At 44.7% G+C, this 17258-nt stretch overlaps 1 protein-coding gene across 14 annotated transcripts in view; it reads right to left on the bottom strand.

Moving 5' to 3' along the window:
• FHOD3 (formin homology 2 domain containing 3) overlaps window positions 1–17258 on the bottom strand; it is a 469161-nt gene that overhangs the window by 72067 nt on the left and 379836 nt on the right. For all 14 annotated transcript variants that reach the window (XM_053902586.1, XM_053902585.1, XM_053902587.1 and 11 more), the window contains one exon: window positions 14259–14473. In XM_053902586.1, coding sequence (XP_053758561.1) covers window positions 14259–14473 — 215 coding nt within the window. The remainder of the gene's footprint in view (window positions 1–14258; window positions 14474–17258) is intronic.

The following is a 17258-nucleotide window of genomic DNA, read 5'->3' as shown; positions in this document are numbered from 1 at the left end:
TCGCTGCCAGTTCCTGTATTTAACGAGCCTTTCTCTGCCCCAATGGTGTTGGTGGTGAAAGACCCAGTGATACATGAGTGACACAAGTGACAGACCCAGTGCTTGTCATCACAGGGACTACAGAGGAGCAAGGAGAACCTACCTGCCTGGCATGGCAGAGGTGGGGGAACCCTACCACCATTGGACGGGGAAACACCAGCCCCTCACCTCACCCAGACACAGGTAAAAATATCTACATGTGACAGTGTTCTAAGAGTAAAAGCACAGTGCCCTAGGCGGGGGGTTATGGCAAGGGACTTTGACAAGGCCTGGGAAGGAACATAAAAGCCGCTGTACCAAAATGACATTTAAACAGGGTCTCCAAGAATGAAAAGGAGTGAAAATGGGGGAAAAGTAGGGGCGCCTGGGTGGCTCAGCTGGTTAAGTGTCCGACTTCGGCTCAGGTCATGATCTCACAGTTTGTGAGTTAGAGCCCCGCACTGGGCTCTGTGCTGACAGCTCAGAGCCTGGAGCCTGCTTTGGATTCCGTGTCTCCCTCTCTCTCTCTCTGCCCCTCCCCCACTCATGCTCTGTCTCTCAAAAATAAGTAAATGTTAAAAAAAATTTTAAAGAAAAGCAGGGTAAAGTGGATACAAGAATGTTCTGGGCAGAAGGAAAGTATGTGCAAAGACCAGGAGCACAGGGCACACTGGAGGAATGAGAGCTGTCTTGCCACATGGCTGTGGTAATGGGCCTTGCAAGGGGGGATGTTACTCTAAGGGCAGTGATGGCTGCTGCAGGTAGAGACAGACAGACCACACCTCCCAGTAGGACAGCTGAGGCATGTTTGGTGCTATCAGTGAAGCTCCTTGTTAGCATGGAGCAAACAGTCCAGAAAGCAAACCCTGATGACAGAGAGACTGAGGAGGAAGAGACGAATGCCAGACCCCGGGGCTCAAGAGAGGATGATGAATAAAAACATGGCGCCAGTGGGAAGCTGTTTCCAATCTAAGAGCCACTGGGACAGGTAGCGTGTCAGCCTCTGAGGGGAGCGTGGGATGCTGTCTCCTCAAGATCCCTCTGTGGTGAGGCCTCTCTTATTGCCCTCAGAAAGTGAGGCCAGGGGGCGCCTGGGTGGCTCAGTCGGTTAAGCGTCCGACTTCAGCTCAGGTCACGATCTTGCGGTCCGTGAGTTCGAGCCCTGCGTCAGGCTCTGGGCTGATGGCTCAGAGCCTGGAGCCTGCTTCCAATTCTGTGTCTCCCTCTCTCTCTGCCCCTCCCCCGTTTGTGCTCTGTCTCTCTCTGTCCCAAAAATAAATAAACGTTAAAAAAAAAAAATTCAAAAAAAAAAAAAAAAAGAAAGTGAGGCCAGGAGGGAACAGTGAAGGCCCAGACCATGGTGCTGGGCAGGAAGGGGCAGGGCACCCACTCCCAAGCACATGCCTGCAGCCCTGTCTTTGAAGGAGGGTCAGAAGTGACTGCAATATACCAAACCTACAAGTCAGGAGCTGCCAGGAACCCCCCACTCATCCCTCACCAGCCACACCCGCCCATCACCTTGGATGGAGGAAGGACGTAAAGATCTGCCGCATCTCTGGGGCTGGGCCAAGGAGAGGAGTTTTGAGAAGTTCCTGTGCCAGGTGCCAGGTCACCCCTCTCCTCGCAGCGGGCATGAGTGCGGAAGTGAAGGGAGGACATGGCAAGAAACTCCTGGCAACACAAAAGGCATCCCAAACTGAGACCTGTCTTCCTGGACCACATCCTAAGTGAGCAGACTGATGGGATCCTGGCATTGCCAGAAGGCACTTAGCAAAGGCCAGAAAAATGTATTTGGCCAGAACCGGCACTGACCTGATTCAGAGAGCTTTAAACTAAATGTTAAGGTCAGAGCAGGGAGAGGAGAAAAAAAATCAAAATGAAACTGTATAAAAAGATACAGGAATGGACAATTTACCTAATACGGAAGAAATTGTTGAAGAGGCCCCCAGTATATTCAGAAGGAAGTAATGAAGAACCTGGTTGTCGCCAATGCCGTGGGAAAGAACCCATAGCCGGAATGCAACACTGAAGGGAATTCTCTATCCAAAGAACACAGACATTGCAGGACAGAGAGGTTGGGCATAGGAGCCGGATTGGAACCCATCAACGCGAGAACCATAGGGAAAGAGGGAAAACTCCAGTGCTACTGTCAAGAGAATATAAAAGGGTGCCCAGTCAGATGCTGGTACTTCCCTCATGCAGATCACAAAACCAGGAGAGAGAGGAGGGAGAGTAGGCCCTGAGGAGTGAGTCAGGGCAGACATGGACTCCTAACAGCTACTGCTCTCTGCCCCTCCAAAAGCCCAGCACCAGCTCCTCATCTGGTCCCCCAAATTTCACTAGACGCCAGGCCCTGCACACGAGGTACCAGGTACCTTCTACACACTGGTGCCTCCCAGGAACCACATACACATCACCCTGTGTAGCCCTCACACCAGCAGGATGATTAGTGTCCCTGTGTGAAAAATAAGGACACATGTCCAGAGAGGTTAAGCAACTTGTCCAGGGCTACACAGTAGGCTGGAAGCTCATGGCTGCTCCTCCAGACCCATTTTCTATTCTGCTCTGTGCCCCAGGAGGCTGGCTCCCTCTCAGTGTGACAGAGGTCAGCTTCTGGGAGGTAGCAGCACAGGAGGGAGGAAAGAGAGGCTAGACTATGCCTCCACCCTCTTCACGTGGGGCCTCCGGTTGGCAGAGATTGTCAGGCCACTATTTCTGTCCCATGGGCTCCTTCCCAAGGCTACAGCTCTCACCAGTCCCGGGCACTAACCAAGTTCCCCCAGGCCTGGGGGTGGGAGTAGTGTTGACAGTCTCCCAGTGCTGCTAGTCCCTGGGCACTTCCCCACCTGACAGACCTGTGATGCTCTCCACACCTCTCTGAACTGTCCCTACACTGGCTGCCCCCAGGCACCTTCTGAGCATGTCCATCTCCTTCCGACCTCACCGATAAGCAGACCTGGGATTTGAACCCCAATGGGCCTTGAACCTCTGTTAATCACGATGTTACACTGTGAGGTTGGTGGCTTATGCTGCAAGGGAGAAGTTCATCATCATTCCTCAAAGGACAAACACACACACACACACACACACACACACACACACACACACTCAACATACGGTGTGCACAAACATTCCAGGTCGGCTTTCATCGATGTCCCTGACAGCTGAATCCAGAATGTCCGATTGGAATCTCCTGCCATGCAATTTTTCTTTGAAGAGATAAACTGCTGGTAGAAAGATCTGAACTTAATAAGTCTTTGGGTGGCTTCAATTGATTTCAGTCTGTCATGGTGTCTCGACGACTCTGCCAGGACTTGGCTCTCTGGCAGGTCTTACGAAACCAAGGGCTGGGCCAGCCAATTCTATAATAGTTGCTCCAAATCATGTACATTCCAGGGACCTCCCCAGTTCAGAGCTAATAACTAACACCATCAACTTTAAACTTGTGGTTTAGTCACATAAATGTGAAAAAGGTCCCACGAGAAAAAGCTCACAACTTTGAAAATTCTTTAGACTTTGCCTTTGGTGTTGGGCCAGTTCTTGCTAAGCTGTTCACTCAGATTCACTCTAGAGCAGGGTTCCTTGACTTTAATACCATGGATATTTGGGGTTGAATAATTCTTGGTTGTGGGGGGAGGGGGAAGGCTATCCTGTGTGCTGTAGGATGTTTAACAGCGTTCCTGGCCCTCTACCCACTAGAGGCCAATGGCACCTCCTCCTCAGTTGTGACAACTAAAAATATCTCCAGACACTGCCAAATGTTTCCTGGGGGAGTGGGGGAGGTAGCAGGGATTGTCCTGTGTTGAGAATCATTACCCTAAAGGAATAGTTTCATTAGGATGGGCTCAAACTCAGCCTACGCAAACTTTACAAAAACAAACAAAAAGCCCACTTTGTCATTTGCAAAATACTGATTCATCAGTCTAGTGAATTTGCATGCCTTCAAAATTTAGCAGCAACTTGTTCTCAAAATTCAGCCTAAGCTACCTCTTAAAATGAAAACCGTACATGGCCAAAATTACCTTCGGAAGACATTTTGGAAGATGCCACTTTATAGATACCATACCAACTCTCATGGTTCCAACAATCAAGGATTTCCTTTAGCTTCAATGGAATGCCATAAAAAGTACTGGGCTTGTAGTGGTGGGTTATGTCATCAACAAATACAAACCCTTATACTCTAAAATCACATTTGATCCAGCAAGTTGTTCATACTACAAAAGGCAATGAAGGTCAGGAAGGACTCTAGAAAAAAGCAGAGCTGTGGCCCTCATGTCATGCTCACAATGGAAACCTCCATCTGAGGTGGATGCTGGGAAAGATTACAAGCACTATTCAAATTGTAATTTTCACTACCCACCTTTACCCCTCAGAATATGCTTCTGATTGAGTCCACTTGGTTAAACATGTATAGAATATAAATTCCACTGTATTATCATATAGGACAAAAAAGAAGCCTCTAGTTTCAGGCCCAATTATTTTAATATTGGTTAATGAATAGATTCTATTTCACACTATAAACAGAAATTTTTTAAAAAAAGGCAATTTAAGATTATTGTATCCTATATCATTTCTCTGTCTGTATTGTATCATTGCCTTATCATTATCTTGAACTCAAACTATATAACCTCAAATATCAACCCCTGGATACGAAGACTTTCTTTGAGCTTAAATTCTTACAAAATCAGACAGATCTTGTCTTGATTCAACCAGTGTCAAACATGATTAATGCCATTATCCATTTGTCTTTCCATGCCCGGTAGGGCTAGTAGAGCTCCTGAGTTAACTACATGCTCATTTTCTTACAAAAGCACATAGGAAGACAAGTCTTTCCTCAAGGATGAAGACATGGTCTAATTCCAAACTGGCAATGCATTTCAAGAGCACCTCTAGTGCTTGTCAAGTCCCAGACAAGAACATCAATGACATCAAAACAAAACAGTGATTTTGGAAAGTATACACTAGCACTAAAATGGATAGTCCCGGGTAAGAACAGCTAGCAAATAAATGGGGTGAACTTGAGGTTTTTTCTTAATTCACTTTTTCAGGCTTAGCAGGATCTAGTTACTTTTAATTACATGTTAGGTGGTCCTAATGTAATTAAATGTTCTAATGTAATTAGTAGTAACACTCATTCATTCCAGCAATATTTATTGATATGCCAGGCACTATGCTAGGCATCAGGAAGTCAGATGTGAAAAAATATCTTCCCTGAATATTTTTCAAGATAAAGTGGTCTAGCCAAGAGACATTATGATATCAAAACAACTAATATCTAAAGAAAATATTAGATCTTCCTGCCAGTAGAGTCTGACCAAGCCTAAGCAGAACCAGGTGGCCTACAACCAGGATACACCAGAAATCTTACTTTTATATTCACACACCAAACAGTTGACTCTTCTTCATTTATACCTAGTCAATAATCCACTTAGTCAATATCTCAGTTGATCTGAACTTGTTAGCAAATTAATTCACAAAAAAATGGAGAAAGATCCACTTAAGGGGTATTTTAATAGGTGGTTGAATAAATATCTTAACTATCAATTTATCAAGAATCATCCTCTAACTTTTCTTCCTCTTTTAGTGTTAGATTCTCAGAAGGAAATGGCCCACATAATGTCAACTTTCTGTAAAAGTTCCCTTTCTACATTAAACCACCATCTATTCTTTGGTCTTTATAGAGTGGCCTATATTGTCAAATATGTGTCCTCCATCATGATCCATGTAATAAATGTCTGGGTATAGGGGAAATAGCTGTCTCTATAATATGTCTGCCTTCTTTTTTTCATGCTGTTTGTTCATTCTAGCTCATAAAACATTTACTGAATGTCTATTCTGCTCCAAGCATTGGGAGATAACAAAGGTGAGTGCAGGCATGGACTCTCCTCTGGGAAACACAAAGTGGAGGAGGACGGGGTACCATTTATTGACTATTCAGTGAGATAAGCCCCTGTATCCTTGGTATGCACAAGATGTAAGGGAAATACAAAAGAGGAATCAAAGATGACTTTAGAGAAGGTCCTTCAACTAGATGGGTAAGATGGATAAGAGTCCAGTAGGCACCCAGTGGAAAAGGGCTCTCAAGCACAGAGCACATGTGAGAAAACAGAGCACCTTTCAGGTACTGACAGTGGTTTGATGCTGATGGGACATAACATGTAGGGGTGGTTGTGGAGGTAAAAGACTGGTTGTAGGGAGTGGATAACCAAAGTCTTGAGTGCTGTATAAGGTCTTACCTTTTTGCTATAGATAATGGACAGCCACTAGAGCTGTTTAAAACAAGGTATAGATAGGATTTTTTTTTTGGGGGGGGGGTGGGATTGGGTTGCTAATAAGAAGCTGGAAGATGTGAGGTCTATTAGAAGTTACTGAAATGGTCCAGATGAGAGATGGTTAAGACATGAACTAAAGCAGTGGCAATGGGGAGGGCTGAGTGGAGAGAAGGGAAGCCATAAACACTAGGTGACTGACTGCATACAGGTGTGAGCATTGAGGGAGGAGTCAAAAATTACAGGCATGCTTCCAGCTTAAATGACTAGGCCAAGAGATATGGTCTAAATTAGATGAGGACTGGAAGGTATGAGCAGGTTTAGGGGGTAGGGATTTTACAGGTGAGAGACAGGTGACCCTCCCATCTGAATGTCCCAAACTGGAACCTATTGAGTGTGACATATCTGAGGAGTAGATGCTGATGTCTAAGGAGGTTAGATACATGTGTCCTGAGCTCAAGAAGGCCAAGGCTGGAGATACAGATCTGGCGATTTTTATCACATGGTAGGTAGTTAAACATCACAGGTGAGGATGTGAGAAAACAGGCACAGATTAGGCATAAAAACAGAAGGTTGCTAGGAAAGGACCCTTGGAAAAACCCAATACTTAGGGGTCAGGAAGAAGAAGAGTCAGTAAGAAGACTGAAACAAACTGATGAGAAAGACTGAGATAAAAGATGAGAAAATACTGATGAGAAATGCAGAAAATATGAAAGCCAAATAATACCCTGAGTCTGGAGATTATCTAGAGGATACATAAGGACCAAGAGCTGCTCGATCTGAAAAGTCAACAAAAATCTACTGGAACTTCCAAATGAATCTGGTGGAGGCAGCTTTCTCAGAAGATGTTCCAGCCTCAGAGGGCTCTAAATATTCATGTCCTGTTCAGAGGCAGATAAGATGCCTTGCAGGGTCACTGACCCCAAGAGTTCTCTTGAAAAAGCATACTTAGGCAGTACAGCAGCTTTTTATCTTGATGAGGTCCCAATAGTTCATTTTTGCTTTTAATTCCCTTGCCTTTGGAGATGTGTCAGATAAAGGGTTAGTATCTAAAATCTATAAAGAACTCAACAAACTCCACACCCGAAAAACAAATAAACCAGTGAAGAAATGGGCAGAAGACATGAATAGACACTTTTCCAAAGAAGACATCCAGATGGCCAACAGGCACATGAAAAGATGCTCAACGTCACTCATCATCAGGGAAATACAAATCAAAACTACAATGAGATATCACCTCACGCTTGTCAGAGTGGCTAAAATGAACAAATCAGGAGACTATAGATGCTGGCGAGGATGTGGAGAAACGGGAACCCTCTTGCACTGCTGGTGGGACTGCAAACTGGTGCAGCTGCTCTGGAAAACAGTGCAGAGGTTCCTCAAAAAATTAAAAATAGATGTATCCTATGACCCAGCAATAGCACTGCTAGGAATCTACCCAAAGGATACAGGAGTGCTGATGCATAGGGGCACATGTACCCCAATGTTTATAGCAGCACTTTCAACAATAGCCAAATTTTGGAAAGAGCCTAAATGTCCATCAACTGACGAATGGATAAAGAAGGTGTGGCTTATATATACAATGGAATACTACTTGGCAATGAGAAAGAATGAAATCTGGCCATTTGCAGTAACGTGGATAGAGCTGGAGGGTATTATGCTAAGTGAAATAAGCCAGGCAGAGAAAGACAGATACCATATGTTTTCACTCATATGTGGATCCTGAGAAACTTAACAGAAGCCCATAGGCAAGGGGAAGGGGAAAAAAAAAGAGAGGGAGGGAGGCAAACTATAAGAGACTCTTAGGACTGAGAACTAAGGGTAGATGGGGGGTGTGGGAGAGGGGAAAGTGGGTGATGGGCAGGGAGGAAGGCACTTGTCAGGATGAGCACTGGGTATTGTATGGAAATCAATTTGACAATAAATTATATTTAAAAAAATAATAAAGGGAAACCTTCTGGAAAAAAAAAAGAAAAAGCATACTTATAGGGACTGGAAAGCTAATTTGTGATTATTCTGCCACACTGTAAGCAGTGTACCATTTTGCACAAACGCCTTATGAGGGTGGGGGAAAGGTAGGGGTGGGTAGAGTTGGGGGCAGGGGTGCTGGAAGGAAAAGTGGAGATGGCAGGGTGGTGATCAAGGTCTTGACCACAGATAAGAATGCTAGAAGGAACCAGGTAGTTATTCTTCTTTGTTATTTCCCAGTTCATAGTCAATGACTCTGGAAATTCAAAGTACCACACTGAAGGATGCTCAATGTCCCTACTTGTGGAGGTCTCCTGAATGTCCCTGAGAGCATTTACCCAAGGCTCCCACTTCGGATGAAAGGCACTGATGTCTTTCCAGATTCCCTGTTAGCACCTCCAGAGGAAGACAAGCTCATTAACCCCCGGAGCCTGCTCCAGGCTGGGTCTTGCAATATCTGATGTTCTTTTTGTCAAGTAAGATCAAACAAGCTAATTTCTGTTCTAAAGTTGAAGACTTCGTTTCCATTAAACAGATTTTAAGATGCAAATTTGTAAATGTTGGTTACACACCATTATAATCCAATGGTTGGAAACAATTCTCCAGGGGTCTCTTGTGTTTCTGCAGTCTTATAAGCAGAGACAGTGACAGTCTTTATTCTGGGATATCCAAGGATGTGTGCATAGCAAATAGCTGTGGAAGACAGAGACCTTGTCTCCCCCTGGAGCAATAGACTGGTTGGTTTATAGCTTACTGTGATAAAAATAATGTCTCTCTCTGGGACAAAGGGAAGACAGACTTACTGCCCAACATAAAAGATTTGGGGTCCCCAAGCTCAAGGTTCCTCTCTGTGTATGCAGCTATCATACCAAGGTAACACTTGGGCCTATTCACATCACCTTGCAGGAACTGGGGCTTGGAGAAATGGCACAAATGCTGATACTCTAGCTACTGCTATTGCTATGAGTAACGAAGTCTGTTGTCTCTGACCCTGGAGTTTCATGTCTTGTGCCCATATCCACAAAATTGTGGCAGGCTAACTTACTAACTTAAAAATCAAGTCAAGCCTTAGACCCTTTGGAGTTTTTGATACCTAATTGCCACCTATGAAAGTACCATGTTGATCACCTAATACTGCTTTTTAACAACTATTCCAATGCCATTGTGTGCCTTGTCTTTACTTAAGCACACTTAAGATTCATATTTGGTTTACTCCAAAAGGATTCAAAACTGTTTTAAAATATGGTACATGAGGAGTGCCTGGGTGGCTCAGTCGGTTAAGCGTCTGACCCTTGGTTTCGGCTCAGGTTATGATCTCATAGTTTGAGTTCAAACCCTGTGTCAGGTTCTGAGCTAACAGTGCAGAGTCTGCTTGGGACTCTCTCTTTCTCTCCACCCCTCCCCCACTTCAAAAATAAATAAATAAAATAACATAAAATAAAGTAAAATAAAATAAAATATGGTGCATGAAAACACACTGCAGGCAACTGTCATTTTCTATAAGAGAAAAAAGGGAAAGTTTTGTCCTTTTCCATTTTTAGAGACTGAGAAAAAGCAAGGCAGGAAAATCCAATGATTTGCAAAGGCTCTTAAAGCCATTCCATGGCAGGTGTAGCAGGTGGTGCCTTGGCCTTGGGTAGAGTTCCTGAGAGATTTTGTCTCACTGACCAAATGGCATCAAGTAGCAGCAGTCAGGTGAAGTGTGGGGAGGTGGGGCCATCCTGAGTCACAGAACCACAGGAATCTAGTTTCCTGCCAATTCGTGAAATACTGGACTGGAGGTGTCCAAAAGCTTTATGCAAGGGAACCAGCATGCATAAGGCTGATGACTGATGATATTCCATTGCTACCGTGCCAGTTGGAAACAGGATACCAGATGTTTCTGATTTCTGCCATGAGGATTGGGTAACTTAGGAGAGTGTCTACACCTGAAGGAGACTCAAAACATGTCACACAAGGAAGGTGACAAAGGTGCTCAGTCAATGGCTAGGAACAATGACAACAGCTGTGATGATGAATGACGCCCATGTGAAAAATGATCATTCATTTAAACCAGCAGAACATTTCATGATATTACTATACAGCTACATTTTATTTCTAGGTGAGAGGGTAAGGAAGCTAGAGGAATAGTCCTAGTTACCGGCACTTTATATGCTTGGATCTGTGAGAGAAAATAATCCGTTCAGCAGGTCAATAATTTCTGTAATGCCTCTGAGTGAATACTGGTGAGTAGGCCATGGTCACATCGGTCATATTTTGTATCTCCAAGGCCCAACAGTAAGATATTTGGAAATAATCTAGGAATCCAGGTACAGGTAGAAAAAAATCACCAATGAACTTATTTTTCCCTGACATAAATATAGCGTGGTAAATATTTTAAATGCATCTCTAAAGTATTACTTCTGTGTGCAATATAGAGACAACTGAGCTAAAAATAAGAAAAATAATCTAGCCAGTATGTAGCCTTCCTGGCTGCATTAGTGGGTAAAAGCCACTTGTAAGTGCTTGACAGCAGCTGCTTTCTAATAGGAAAGGTAATTTCTCTCCATTTAGCCTTAGGATGGACCCAGGTGTGCCAGCCAGGGGGCAGGGAAGCCACACAGTTCTAGCCTCCGAGGAAGGCAGTTCCTAACAGGGATACACTGCAGGGACCGTCATCAACACCTGGTTTTGAGATGAATGGTTTCTCCATTCTGTTTCCATGAAATAGGCTCCCCGGACCTGACACCCACTGGGATAATAGGTTACTTTGCTAAAATGACTTCACTTGTGGGTACACAGATTATTGTTTTTACTCCTCAGAGAAACTTCCCCAAGAGTCAAATCAGGGAATTCAATCCCAATAAGAATACTGCACCTTTTCCTCTAATTAACAAAAATAATTTATTTCCTGACACATCGGTTTCTTAAAGTAACAGGAAATAAACTGGTGAGATATTCTGATGTATGCCATCAGGGCTCAGTGAAAATAAGGAAAGGCTAATTAAAGCAATGGATGGAGAGAGAGGCCCTTCATGTTTCCCTAAATTGGGGTAACATGTCTCCATTAATTGCAGCCCAGTGCAAAGGAGAACACATGCATGTGTTTGTCCCTCACTTGGGCCTGGTAGTTTCACACAGAGGAAAAATACTCCGACCATCACCAGTCTAGGCAGTATTGGGACAAACATCTGCTAGGAGCCACAAGAGGGCCAGATGGAAAAATAATTCAAGCACACATTGACTTGATGGTGGGGGTAGTGGCATAATTTATACAAAAGTTACAGCAGATTTAGCTGGGAAGGTTTTTGGCTGAAAGTTCTCACTCGATAGCACATAATGCTATTGGTCTTTTAACATTTACCCTTCTTTTGAAATATATTTTGTAAGGGCAAAGGTAAAGAAGTTTTTAATGTTTTCCTATCTTCTGCTATTAAAAATTATCCAGAATCCAAGTAAGGAGTTTCAATAAAAGAACTTATAAAGTGACCTTTAATCCTGAAATATATATAACTCAGTAACAAATAGCTGTTTTTCCTTTTCTTTGAAAATACAACTCTGAAAGGTAGGCTGCAATTTATGCAGATATTGGGGAAAGGGTAGAAGCAAAGGGATCATGTGGCGTTAATGTGCACGCCACCACAAATACTGGGGTACCACGATGCCCTGATAAATGGCTAGGTTGCAGTTAAAAGTGGGTTCTACCCCCAATCTCCCCCATTTACTCAGTTGCTCGAGTGGGTGTTAAATAGTAGCATTTGGGAGGAAGGGGCAGAGCATGACAGAAAAGTGAAGATTATCATCGTATGATTCCACAAGCAGAGAGAATGAAAAAGCGAGTCAACCCCTGGCACATTTGGACCACATAGTGCCAGGTGTTTGGAGCAGGACAAACATCTGGATGTGTGATTATATTTTTTTATTCTTCCCCCAGATGTTGTGACGTTGTAAATGTTAGGGCTAAGCAAAAAATGCCTTTGAGCATTTAAAAATGGGGCCTGGTAAAAAAGAAGAGATTATTAATGGGATGCTGGCAGAATGTTTCAAAGAAGAATAACAAGCTAGGCTGGAAAAAAAAAAAAAAGTCATTGTACTTCTGTCATAGGGCAAAGGTCTCCAAGTCAGAAGGAAGTCTCAGCACCTTTCAGAGACAATCCTCTCATAGCATGTCTTCTTATACGTTTAAAATTTCTAATTGTATAATTCAGCTAGGTATTAGGACATAGACATCAGATTACTTTGCTGATTCCAACTGCTTTGGATAATTATTTAACCTATGATGAACATCTCTTGTAGATTCCACAAGAACCCCTGCTTTTTTTTTTTTAAACAACCCAAACATCACACAGTGCTATTTCATTAATTTGTAATTGTGTCTCAGTTCAAGCCCAGTATTCCTATTTCAGATGCTCGCGTGGTGATTTCAGCCAAACATTCTCTCAGTCTCTACTAATCCCTTCTCCATAGAGGAAAATGACATGTACTCTTTATCTCTCTGAAAGCATACATAAATAACTTTATTTCCCCCCAATACATATTGCATATACCCCAAAAAAGTATTTTCTGTGTTCTTACTGGAGTTTCAAATATTCTGCCCATTTAATTGGATAGAACAGCCTCAAGTTTGATCATAGCTGGACAAAATACTTGAGGAACTGTCTTTTTGTCACAAACATCAAGGAGACTAAAAGCTTGGAGGACAAACGATATTTATAGATACTGACACTTCTCTCTCAGCCTGGGGACCTTCTGTATTTCACAGTTTAGACAACCATTCTGGAAACAAGAGTGGGTGCGACTCTTAGAGTTAAAAGTTCCAAGATTAAGTGCTGAACCGTCGCTTTGCAGGGGAATGTTTTTCATATCGCCTCTGGAAATACCACAATTTAGATAGAGCAAGGATACCAGGCAGGGTCTGGAAAGCACAGAGCTGTCAAAGCACAGTCTGTTTTCCTGATTCTCAGAGTCTCAGTATTTTAAGACCGACATTACTCATCTATGACCGAGCCATCTGCCTGGGACAATCTTCCATGGCTCAGGGACCAGCAGGAACTGGACATGATGGAAAGCTGTGGCAAAGCCAGCCCGCTTCTGCAGAATGAGCCCTGAGGCTCGGAGAGCCAGCGGAGAATTGGACAGACAAGATTGTTCCGTTACATCCAGTTCTGCTGAGGTCATGCAGTCCTGCCTTGTTGAAATTAAGCTTTACGCCATATTTAGTCAGCCCTCCGAGAGTTAAAAGTTTAGCGTCTCTGTTGTCTTCAGTTGGCTAAGTCTTGGTCAGGCTGCAAGCCATAACACTCGGTTAAATTGAACAGTGCTAGCTGCAAGCTCGTCAACACGCACTGTAGACGCCAGTGCCCAAGACCCATCGTCTCTGTTAATGTGAAAGAAAACGGTCCCACCACTCTCAGGGCAATCGGGAAAACAGCTGATGCTCCCCGGCTGCAATGTACAATATTGTTTCTCTCCAAATAAAGCTAAGATGACAGACAATTTCCCCAGCAAGAGCCTTTCTGTCTGCACACAAGCATCTACAGCCACACCACGTGCCAGTAATCGTTACTATATTCCTTTTTTTCTTCTTCAACATTTCTATTTCCACCAGATCCACATTTTTTTTTTCTGCTGGCTTTGATTAATTTTATTCTCCATAAGTTTAATTTAAAACAGACCGACAATTCCTAGGGTAAGAACATTTTAAAGTGGTCACTTTATTGGGCAGACCCAATAAATAAATAATGTCCAAATTACAGGGTACTAAGTTAATACCCTGTGATTTAGAAAGAAATGGCAAAGTAAGCCTTATTTTTAATATTCTCCCTTCTCAATGACCATGCATTGACAACCATTATACACAATTCTGCTTTAACAGAAGTGGCTCTCAAGGCATCTAATTTATCAGTGCAGTGAAGTCGCCCTGAGTTTACCCTTAGTTGCCCCTCAGTACTAGTTTGCATGTAGTAATGGTTCCTACTTCCCAGAAGCCTAACATTAATTTCCCTCTGCTCTCCCAGCACTCACCTTGGGGATGCTGAGGTGTTCCCAGAGAAGAGGATGATGCCGCGAGAGCCTCTTGTGAGTCTAGAGAAGGAGAGCTATGGCTCAGAGGGGTGGGGGAGGCAGGGGCCGCCGGGGAGGTCAGGTCCAAGGAGAGGTCACCTCTGCCCCGGCTCGCGCTCCGGCTTCTCACTTCTCTCTCGTGCGCCTCGGCTGCCAACTGCTCCAAGTATTTGTATCTGAAAGTTAAATTCCAAAGGGTTTCCGTAAAAAGAAAGAGGAGCCCGTGGCCGATGCTTGTTTATGGATGAAACACCTGCAGAGTGAGCTGGTTTCCTGATGCACAGAGCACAGCACAGAGCTGGCTGGAGGACCAGTCTGCCAAAAACAGCCAGCAAAGCCAAGATGCTAATGATTAAAATCCCCGCATCATTCATAACCAAACAAATTGGGAGAAATGGCAACATCACACAGTCTCCAGAGACTGGATCACTGCTGCAGAATCCTACTTTGCTCTTTTAGGAAATGTGTACAAATAAGCAAAACAGCAATAATGCCCATTACAAAGCCCCAACAGTGACAGCTGAAAACCACACGCACTCAGAGCTTGCAGCTGTGAAATGGGAGGGCGCCTCGGTGTGGGGGAGAGAAACAATGCCCCCAAAATACCGAAAGGGGTTGCTGGACGGAGGCCTCTCTGAATTTCTGAACCTGCTTCAATGCTAACAGCAACGCGACTGGAATTCGCTTTGTTCTCCCAGTGTCGACCATGGAAACTTTTTTATATTCTAAAATATTTCTGAGTAGGACTCAGACATCCAATAGCTTGGACCTGACGTCACATATAGTTTATTCATCAAAGTCAGTTTAAAAGAACAAAGATACATCTGTTTTGCATTTCAGGCAGGCAGAACCCACTAACTGTTTATTAAGACCAGCTACCAATCATATTCCTCATAGTGTGCTTTATAGATCAGACCAAAATAACTTTGAAATATGTGCCTCTTCCAGATGTCTGCTAATTTTACCCACCATTATTTGTTCAGAAGTGAATTTATGAATTCAGCTGTAGCAGGTTTCTGTCTCACCAACCACTAAACTTTGAGACAGGTTATTCAAGACCGTCACTCAGATCCATCGGGATTCACTGCTTGTTCAGTCTCTCCCGGTGGGCAGGCCCCCCCAACCCTAGCCCACCAAAGCCCCCACCACACACGGCATTCCGGATTCACGCGCCCAAGAAAGGCAGAGCATATATATATGAAACCCTTAAAAAGGATGCATTTAAAAAGCATGCATTTCTTCATGCATCCTTAATGTGGGCGTGGCTCCCCAACGTCTGCCACGGGGACCCCTGCTCCCTGCCAGGCCCGAGGCAATCTGCCCCGCAGGCCGGGCTCGCACGCGTGTCTCCCTCTGCGAAGCCTGCCTTGACCACCACAGCTGGAAGTGATCTTAGCCTTGCCTCTGAACTCATGTCGGATATGTAGTCCATTCAACTCAGATGGCATTTTACATTTACTGCCTGGCATATTTAGTCATCTTTTCACATGTGTGTGTCTGTTCTCAACAAGCAGATAATAGGATTTCTGAGAACAGACGATTACCATCCTTTGTTCTTTCCCTTGGCGCCTTGCACTTGCCGGGCCCAGGGGAAGCAGGCAAGGCATGCGGTGAGGAACCCGCAAGGCGGCACCTTGCTGCAGGGGTCTACCCGCAGCAGCGGGGGCCGAGGGTGGCCGACACATCTATTTCAACTTCTTAGGGAGGGAGCTTACTTTCATGGTGAATCTCTCAGAAAAAATACGTCTGGGCGAGGTTTGGAGAGCCTTACGGTTACGGGGCGAAGGAACTCTGGACTTCTCTTGTCAGCAATGTCACCTCTCAAAAGGTAGGAGAGGTGACAAAAGGAAGGTATTTCTGAACTTAATCTGGACCAGCAAGGAAAACCACCTGGCTATGGAATCTTGGAAGAAAGTGACCTTGAAGGCAAGAGTCAGAATCCCAACAGGAGGCATGTTCTAAACGAGATGGTGGCACAGTCGAGGCCAGGAATGCCGTGAGCCCAGGAGGAGCTTGTGAGGCATCCCCACGCTGAGTCCGAGCCTTCTGTGACAGGAGAAAGGGGCAGGCAAGGGAGGGTGTGCAATCAAGGGGACCTGTATAGGTCCAAGGCTTCAGGCCAAGAGGACAACCCATTTATGACCTTCATTTCAGGTGATCCAGCCCTGGCCCTGGCCTCTTGGTACCCTTCTCCGTGGGCAGCCAGACCAGCAGGTATGTGCGGGCAGAGAGTTCACTTCACTTTCTGGGGGACTCCAGGGCTTATTCCTTCAGAGTGTGGATACGACTCCAAGGCTTCCTGCACACCCTTCACCTCCTAGATGTCATCCTCAAGGATCTGGGGGACATGGGAAGAGTCAAGGATTTCATAGGAATTCTCCTGAGGATGTTTATCTGGTAGACAAAAATGGCAGGGGAGAGGGCCTGAGGACTTGTTTGATGGGTGTAAAGTTTCTTTTACAAGATGAAATGAATGCCAGAGACGGGCCACACAACAATGTGAACGTACCTAACACTACTGAATTGCACGCTTAAAATGGTAAACTTGATCTTCTGTGTATTTTGCCACAGTTATAAAGACTTTAAGATATGGCAGGGATGGAGGAGGGGCATCAAGGTCAATAGTAAATCTTTGTGGAAAAAGCAGTGCCAGTGGCCATCTGCAATGGGCCGGAGTGGTGAGGGGAGACTGGCATGCCTGGGAAGAGCCAGGCCACCGGGCATTTAGAGGTTCACAGCTTAGCAACCTCTCCTGACCCATGTCAACCTCTGGCAGTTCCTGGGGAGGAAGCTTGCCCTATATCACAACCTTGTCTTACAGACAGACTCTAAGTGCACTTAGGGGCCCAACAGTACCTACTCCCCCAGGAGCCCAGCAGCCCATGAAATGAGATGCGGGTCGAGGGTCCTACGTCCCTGTGGCTTTGCAACACAACCCCCAGCTGAGACTCTCCTAAAGCT

This window comes from Panthera pardus, unplaced genomic scaffold (genome assembly GCF_024362965.1).
Source record: "Panthera pardus isolate Hobbes unplaced genomic scaffold, ASM2436296v1 HiC_scaffold_15, whole genome shotgun sequence".
In the NCBI taxonomy this organism is placed as follows: Eukaryota; Metazoa; Chordata; class Mammalia; order Carnivora; family Felidae; genus Panthera; species Panthera pardus.
This window is presented reverse-complemented; position numbering and strand designations above follow the sequence as displayed.